This window comes from Chrysochloris asiatica, unplaced genomic scaffold (assembly GCF_000296735.1).
Source record: "Chrysochloris asiatica unplaced genomic scaffold, ChrAsi1.0 scaffold00131, whole genome shotgun sequence".
Classification (NCBI taxonomy): Eukaryota; Metazoa; Chordata; class Mammalia; order Afrosoricida; family Chrysochloridae; genus Chrysochloris; species Chrysochloris asiatica.
In genome coordinates, this window is record NW_006408649.1 from 534815 (window position 1) to 543374 (window position 8560).

The 8560-nt window shown below is 39.5% G+C and overlaps 1 protein-coding gene across 1 annotated transcript in view; it reads left to right on the forward strand.

Annotated features, from left to right (window-relative positions):
* NBAS (neuroblastoma amplified sequence) overlaps window positions 1-8560 on the forward strand; it is a gene marked incomplete at its 5' end in the record, with an annotated part of 556069 nt that overhangs the window by 493403 nt on the left and 54106 nt on the right. Inside the window, one exon of the mRNA XM_006869470.1 lies at window positions 1629-1767. Coding sequence (XP_006869532.1) covers window positions 1629-1767 — 139 coding nt within the window. The remainder of the gene's footprint in view (window positions 1-1628; window positions 1768-8560) is intronic.

Consider the following 8560-nt stretch of genomic DNA (forward strand, 5'->3'; position numbering starts at 1 on the left):
TTAAAGCGGTGCTCCAAAGTACTTTTCAAACAGAGTGTGGCAGTGATTGAATGTTGCTAGTAGATACAGTGTGGTTACAAACTGAGAAATGTGCTTGACATGACTGCTAATTTACTACCACCACCTTTGAGGGAGTCCATAAGATAAGCACTGGGCAGCTAACTGCAAGGTTGGTGCCTCAAACCCCCCAGCCTTTCCTCAGAAACCCTATGCCAGCTTGCTATGAGTCGGAACTGAATCGATGACATTTAACAACCACAAAAACCTTTGAAGACTTAAGAGAGTGGTTTTTCACTTTCAGTTCCTTGTTAAACAAGGAGAAGGCATTGAAAGATTAATAGCTTTGTAGTTATGAAAGATTTCTTAGTTTTCATCGAGTTAGCTAGTAAAAAGTATATTTCTATAATTTGTTGTCAAAACCACATTGCCCGCTGGTGCATGTTCTGTTGGCAAACCAGTGTTTCTCTTGCAGTGAGAGAGGTAGCCTATTATAGGAAAGCCCAGAAGAGCTGAAGTCAGGTTTTGAAATAGGAAAGTAGAGAGTCTTTGAGTGTAAGAAGATTCCTCAGTCAACCAGACAGTCTCATGGAACTTTGTTTATACCTTGAAATAAGCACTGTTAGTTTGCTATCATCACAGATTGTTACTACGAACTGAGATACAGAAACTTTCCTAGAGTCTCAATATTTTTAATTTCAGAGTCCTCTTGTTGTCATGCACTTGAATATTTTCTTTGAGGACAAAGAATGAAATTATTTTAAGGGACCGACCATCTGTAGTTATTTCCTGTCTAGCATCTAGTGCTATGCCAATGAGACAGCAGAATCTTAATAAGTAATAATAATAAAATTTAAAGCAGTGTAAATACAATCATTAATCTTTTTATGGGACCATGAAATGAAATTATCTTTCATTTGTTTATTGAAATGTAAACTGATGTTTTATTGAAACTTGGGGTATTGGCAGTCAGAGAAGGTGATATTTCAGAAATAGGACAATATGAAGTGGGAAGAATGCACTCCCTTATCGCTTGTCTGCTGTTTTCTCTCTGCTGTGTTCCACACTGACCTCTGAGACACACTCCCCTTTTTTGTAATTTAGTCCTGCCCTGGCCCCATACAAGTGAGCATTAAGATGTCCTACTATTAAGAGTGATACTTGACAATTACATGCCATCATTCCTTAAGTAAAGTAACCCTGCAAGAAGAACATATCTCCATTCAGAAATGGGAAAACAGAGATCCAGAAAGGTTGGGTTTCTTTGCCAGAGCCGTATGACTAGGCTGAGGGTGTTTCGGTCATTTAGCTGACTCACTCAAGTAATAAAGCAAGGAACCAGACCTGAAGCCCAGTCTTTAGCTTCAGAGTTTGCCTCTTTGAACTGCTACCAACTCTGTCCATGTGAGTGGGGAACTTGTTGATACCACAGTAAGATGCCTTTGTTTTTTAGGATGTTATTTTTTTCTATATGATACACTTAAAGGAGTATACCACATAGTTTCTGATTGTAATTTGCCATACAGATTTTACTTCAAAAATTGAGATTTCTTTCTTTGTTAAGTTTCTAGTCATGATTGTGAGAGCTTTGGTAATTTCCAATGCCTTTTATTTTTCTTCATTAGAACCAGCCTAAGCAATAACCCATGGGTCAGACTAGTAACAGTGATGTTAGCCAGATGTACAGAGGAGAACAAGGAAAGACTGGGAAATGAAGTTTTGAAAATCTGTCGGTCTTTATATAACACCAAGCAGATGCTCCCTGCAGAGGTGAGTTGACATTTTAAGTGGCTTTACTGGGAGTATTCCTTTTCATACTAAAACTCTTTACTGTAAGCAATATCAGAGATTGTATTTGAGGAATGATTGCTTCAGTCACCACTGGTAAGTGCCTGTAATTTGTAACGGATCAAATGAAGAAAAGCAATGCTGAAAGGATGCTTTGAGAAATTTTTTTCATTTTATTAGAGCTCTGAAGCAATAGTTCTTCACAAGTCCCAGGGTATAACCTAGTTTTCATTTCATTCCTTCTGGATGCTCTTTTATGTCTAACTCTATGTCCCAAAGGATCACAGTAGCTCATGTGTTACCTTGGGCTGAACCATGCCATGTGGTTAAGTAGTAATAAGTTTCAGTACTCCTCTCAGCAAGTAACTAATTTTTCTGGTATCTGCATGCTTTTTTTTGTCATAATGAGATTATATAACTCCAATATTTACCCTCTATAAAAGAAAGGCAAAAAATTCAACCACCTCCATGTTGGACTATTTGTTTTCTATTTGATCCAATACTCTGATGATCACAGAGCTAGTTGTTTGATATGCACTATTCCTCACTTAGTCCTGGTGTGGCGCTGCGAGTTAATATCCTAGACTGCAAGGTCGGTTTAAACCACAAGGTCAGCAGTTCAGACTCACCAACTGCTCCTCAGAAACCCTATACAGGATTGGTATGAGTCAGAATTGACTCAGCGGCACTTAAACAGAACAACTCCTCACTTGAGGAACCTTGGTATTGTAGTGGGTTATGAGTTGAATAGTGAATTTAATATCAGCAGTTCAAATCTGCCAGCTGCTCCATGGGAGAAAGATGAGGCTTTCTGCTTGTGTAAATCCTAGACAAGGTCGTTATGAGTCAGAACAAACTACATGGCACATCACCACCACCACCACCACTACTACCACCATACCTCACTTCTCAGTTATCTTGCTACGGAACATTTTACATTTGCAGATAATAATAATAATAAAGGCTCTCTATTTTTGCCAGCACCAAGCACCAATGCTAGGTGAGAGTAACACTGACCATAATGATGAAGTGTCAACCTCACTGGACCAACTCTGCTTCTCAGTGGTTTGACTGTAACAAGGTGATATCCTCCACTTTGTGATCTGATGTTGTCATCCTCTGTTGTTGCTGAATGCCAATTTTCACGCAAAAACCTGGACTTTGGAGCCTTACTGTTTCAATACGTGAGGAGTGAATGCATATTTTGGTGGTGGTGTGGTCAGTTCCGTCACATAGCAATCCTGTGTAGGGTTTCAAAGCCTGTAAATCTTTATGGGAGCAGAAAGCCTTGTCTTTTTCCTGCAGAACAGCTGGTAGTTTCCAACTGCTGACCTTGAGATTAGCAGCCCGACTCCTAGCCACTGTGCTACTAGAGATCCTGTATATACAATATACATATAACCAACAAATGAAATCCATTGCCGTCAAGCTGGATTCCAACTCAGAACAATCCTATAGGACAGAATACAGCTGTTCCCTAGGGTTTCCAGAACTTGAATCTTTACAGAAGCAGACTGCCCCATCTTTCTTCCACAGATCATTTGGTAGATTCCAAATGCCGATCTTTTGGTTAGCAGCCAAGTGCTGACCATCAGGACTCCTTTTATGCATAGATAATTTCATACAATCTAAAATGTAATTGACAGATGCTGTCAAGTCAGTTCCAGCTCTTAGCAACCCTGTATTAGGTGTCTTTGAACCATTGACCTTATAGTTAGCAGTTCAGTGCTTCTCCTACAATGCCACACATTTTGAAATGACACGTTAATTACGGCCTCTGATGTGGAGTGTACCTCAGCAGTGCATTGTCTGAGCAGTTTACATTTGGATAATGACGCTAAATTAATTGGTTTTAAGTTTCTACTGCAGGTGAGATAAACTTGAAAATAAAATTGTAAAAATGATTCTTTGAATCCTAATTGTAATCACTGAAGGAAAATATTCTCATTATGAATGCACATTCAATAAATTGTTTTCTGAAAGAAGAATTGGCTGAATATTTTTGCTTAAATTTTCAAATATTTCATCCATTTGAAAGAGAGGTCCAAGGACCAAGGATCTTACTCCTCCAGATCCCTTAATGCAATAAATGGTGGATCTCACTCTTAAACCAATTCTTTGTCCTTGAATATTTGAAAAAGAAACACTTCTAGATGAGACATTCTTATTGTAGTGAATTTACAATGTAGGAATATTGCATGCTTGTCTTAGGCTGTTTTGTAAGTTTCGTTATCAAGTTTTCCCTTTTATGATATTGCCTTCAAGAATGGCTTATAGACATGTGGTCTTGCTGGTGACCACGTTGGTCACCAATAAGGGGAAGTGGAGGGAAAACAGCAGTGAACTTGTAAGCTAAGTCCAACCACATCCAATAGACTCATGTCAACCGAGTTGAGACCTGGTTGGCCAGCAGTATGGCAAGACCTGGGGGCTCCTGGGTCCAGAGACAGTGACATGGCCACAGAGAACTAGAGCGGAGAGTGAAGCGTCCAGCTGGTATGAAGTGAGGGGAGATGCACAAGAACACCCATACTTGTAGATAGTGCCCACTTGACCTGGCTTCAATGGCTGGATGATCAGAATTCAACTAGAAGAAGAAAGAAGAGGAAAAAAAGAGTAATCTGATACAATTTGATGAACTTGACCTATACTTATAGATGTAGTAGCTCAAAAGAGGGAACAAATCTTTACAGCAAGTATCACCCCACCCCTCGGTACACAGAGTTGACAGGGATGGGCAACTTAAACATTGGCTACCCAAAATAGAGGGGCTACAAAGGCAAGAAGTGAGAGGCTTGCAAGCGTTCAAGAGAGAACCTAGTTCCAGAGGGTGCAGGGGAAAGTAGACTCTCCACTGAGTGGTTTCCAACTTGTCTGGGCAGGGCTGATGAAAGGAGATGGGGATAGCACTCATGTGGCACAATAGTGAATAATTAATACCAGGACTGACTGTGAGTGTTGGAAATGTAAAGGTAGATGTTTTGTAGCGAAAGGAGGGGAGTAGTTGATTTTGCAGTCCAGGAGCGGAGGTCCCTGGGACCATTAAGGGAGAAGAGCGGAGTGTGGGACCCTATCCAGAAAAGCAGTGACGCCAGAGATGGAGGCAGAGATGATGATGTGGAGAGATGGAGTGGCTGGGAACTCTGAACTTAGGGAGGAAAAGGGTCTGTGTGTTGATGGCCGGGGACAGGGTTGCGGGGTGTACCCTTTGTTTGTTTGATGATGCATAGAGGGGATTGTAATAGTTGCGATGAAACAAAATACAATAGGATGAATGTAAAGCTAATGTTCTCCTATGTAAAGTATCACTTAATTCACAATAAACACTTTTTAAAAAAATGGCCTATAGAGTCTATAATCTACTATTACCAATATTTTAGGTGTAAGGTTGTTGAGTTCTCTTGTTTGTATTTGCCTGTTGCTGTAGTTGTTAACACATGACAACCCCTGTGTGCAGAGTAGAACTGTTCTGTGCCTATGACCTTTTGGAAGTAGATCACCAAGGCTCTCTTCCGAGGCACCTCTAGGTGAGTGTAAACCTACATCCTTTCAGATAGTAATCGAGCCTTAAAGAAACTCATCATCACTGTGCCACTAAGAGACTCCTTATCATTGCCTAAAGAAGTTGTCTTTAAAACTTCTGCATTGGTTTCTTTCTACTATAATTACTTATAAGACAAGGTATACGTAAGTTAGCAGAAAACATGGTCCCTGCATCCTTGGCCCTGACATCATACCAGTGCTCAGTAATCAAAGTTTGGTAACCATTGTGCATATTACCTCGTAGCCACTGAGAATAGACACCTGAATGTCCCTAGCAATAGTATCCCCATCAGCATTACATTTAAAGTTTAAGGAAACTTTTTAGGACCTAGAGGGAGAAGTATGTTCTTTTTTGTTTTGATTAATGTGTAGCAGGTTGGACTTTCTGTTTCCTATTAAAAAATAAAGGTTGCTGGTTAAATGAGAAATTAAATAACTATGAATGATTCAGCTCCCAAAACATACTGCAGTTGCCCCTTGAACAACATGGGTTTGAACTGCACAGACCCTCTTATATATGGATTTTTTTTCCCCTGTTGCTATTGTGGTGAACTCCATGTTACAAGTATCCACTTAAAATGGATGAACCACTCACACAGAGATGATGTTCATCACACGGTGTTTTAAGGAGATATAACTCTCAAGCTCACTGCAATAGCAACAGGAAAAAAAAAATCTGTGCATAGGATCTATGCACAGCACCTTCAGCACCCATGTATCATGACACCCCTCACAGACACCATAAGAAGGATGTGTTTACCTCTTCTTGTTAGGACTGGAAGCTTCTTAAGGTCAAGGACATCATACATATAGTACACCAGTAGGAGCCCTAGTAATACATGAGTTATGCAGTTTCTCATCCTGACTGTGCCTCAAAGTGCTCTGTGATCATGAACAAATCACAAAACACTCTGGACTTCTCTGCTCTCATTCTGTCTATTTGACAAACTTTCCAGGCATACACGGAGAATGAGCTGAGGCTGCCAGTTTACTGTTTCACCTGTAGTGTATCATTGACTGCCTTTTTTCTTTTTCTTTTTTTTTTATGTTTTTATTGTGAATTGAGTGTGAGTTTACATGGGAGAACATTAGCTTTACAGTCATCCTATCATATTTCGTTTCTTTGCAATTACTGCAGTCCCCTCCATGTGTCATCATTCAACAGCATTTGCTGTTGAAAAACCCTCTAGGTTTTTTTGTTTTTGTTTTTGGATGTACACCAAAGCACTCAGGAATATATAATCATTCAGACAACCAAAGGGTATACCCTGCAAGCTTGTCCCCCAGCTGTCAGCACACAGACCTTCTCCCTCCCTGAGTCCAGAGTTCCCAGCCACTCCATCTCTCCACATCATCATCTCTGCCTCCATCTCTGGCGTCACTGCTTCTCTGGATAGGGTCCCGCACTCTGCTCTTCTCCCTTGATGGTCTCAGGGACCTCCACTCCTAGACCGCAAATTCAACCACTCCCCTCCTTACACCTTTACATTTCCAACACTCACTGTCAGTCCTGATAGCAATTATTCGCTATTGAACCACAAGAGTCTTATCCCCATCTCCTTTCACCAGCCCCGTCATTGACTACCTTTTGTAAGAGATAAAGGAAAAATACTGGATGAAATCTGATTGCGAAGTAGGCCATTATGTTTCCATCTTCCAATCTGAGGAACTGAAAAGTGATATCAGTCAGTTCTGTTCCCACAGCGATTTTCCTTACACTGCATCAGTTTCTGTGTTACTAAAAACTTGTTGTTTTTGAGAGTGTACATAGTAAATCATAAACCAATTCATTTTTGAATTACAGTTTCTACCTGTAAATTTAGTGACATTGATTATAGTTTTCGAGCTATGCAACCCTCTTCACTCTCTTTTTCTGAGTTGTCCCTCTTATGTCTACATAAATTCACTCACTGCCTTCTAAAGTGCAGTTTGATCTCATACATACTTGTGGAGTTGTGGTGTGGCACTGTACGATAAACACTGGACTGCTAACTACAAGGTCCACTGCTCAACCCCACTAGCCACTCCCTGGGAACCCTTTAGAGGATTGCTGTGAGTTGGAAGAGACTCCACAGCACTTCACAACAACAATAACATAAATATTTGGAGTTCTTAAAATAACACAGAACTCAAGGCAGAACTTTTTTTTTTTAACCACTTAAGCTAAACTATTGTTTAGCTTTCAAAGGATAATAGGGAATATTTCTGGTTTAAGGTTTAAAATTTTTCTGCAAGTGTCATGAGTTCATTTACCCTATATGATATCAAAAAATCTAGAATGCACAAGACTTTTAGATTATGTTTTACATTGCCTCCATTTTAATAAGGATCCTTCAGTGGGATCTTGGATTAATATCTTCAGTAATGTTCACTGTGTACCTTCCAGTTCTTCTGGTATCATTGTAAAAGAAGCAGTTTTTCATGTACATTTAATGTACAGTTTTTCAAGCACATTAAATATCCTCCTCCTATTTCTTGATTTTAATTTCATGCACTTTCAGATTTTTATATTGGGATGCCCTAATATAGGAAACTTTGAAAATGCTATGTACTATATTTTTGATAGCCATATGTACTCGAATGTTCATTTAAAGTGTTAAAAAGGAGGGAAGTTATTATGAATATGTGACAATAACTTATTAAGTTTCTTTTACCACATTTGAAAGTTATACAGTTTAACTTCAGTTTCATATTTTATATCAACAAATATTCATGGTTCATTGTTTTATTTTTTTAATCTAATACTTTGGCTGGCATACTCCATGATTTATGGAATGGGTATTCCTACTTGTCTATGACAGAATAATTACATGGACTCACAGTCTTTATTCATCTAAACTCCGAATTAATGTTGTTGCTGTCATTGTTAGGTGCCATTGAGTCAGTTCCAACTCAGAGTAACCCTGTGCACAACAGAACGAAACACTGCCCAGTACTGCATCATCCTCACAGTTGTTAAGTTTGAGCCCACTATTGCTGTCATTGTGGCAATCCATCTCATTCCTCTATTTGTTGACCCTCCACTTTACCAAACATGATGTCCTTCTCCAGGGACTGGTCCCTCCTGACCACATATCCAAAGTACAAAAGACAAAGTCTACCCATCCTCACTTCTAAGGATATTTTGGCCTCCCAAAAGAGATTTGTTTGTTCTTCTGGCAGTCCATGTTACTTTCAGTATTGTTCGCCAATCATAATTAAAATGCACTGACTCTTCTCTGATCATCCTTAT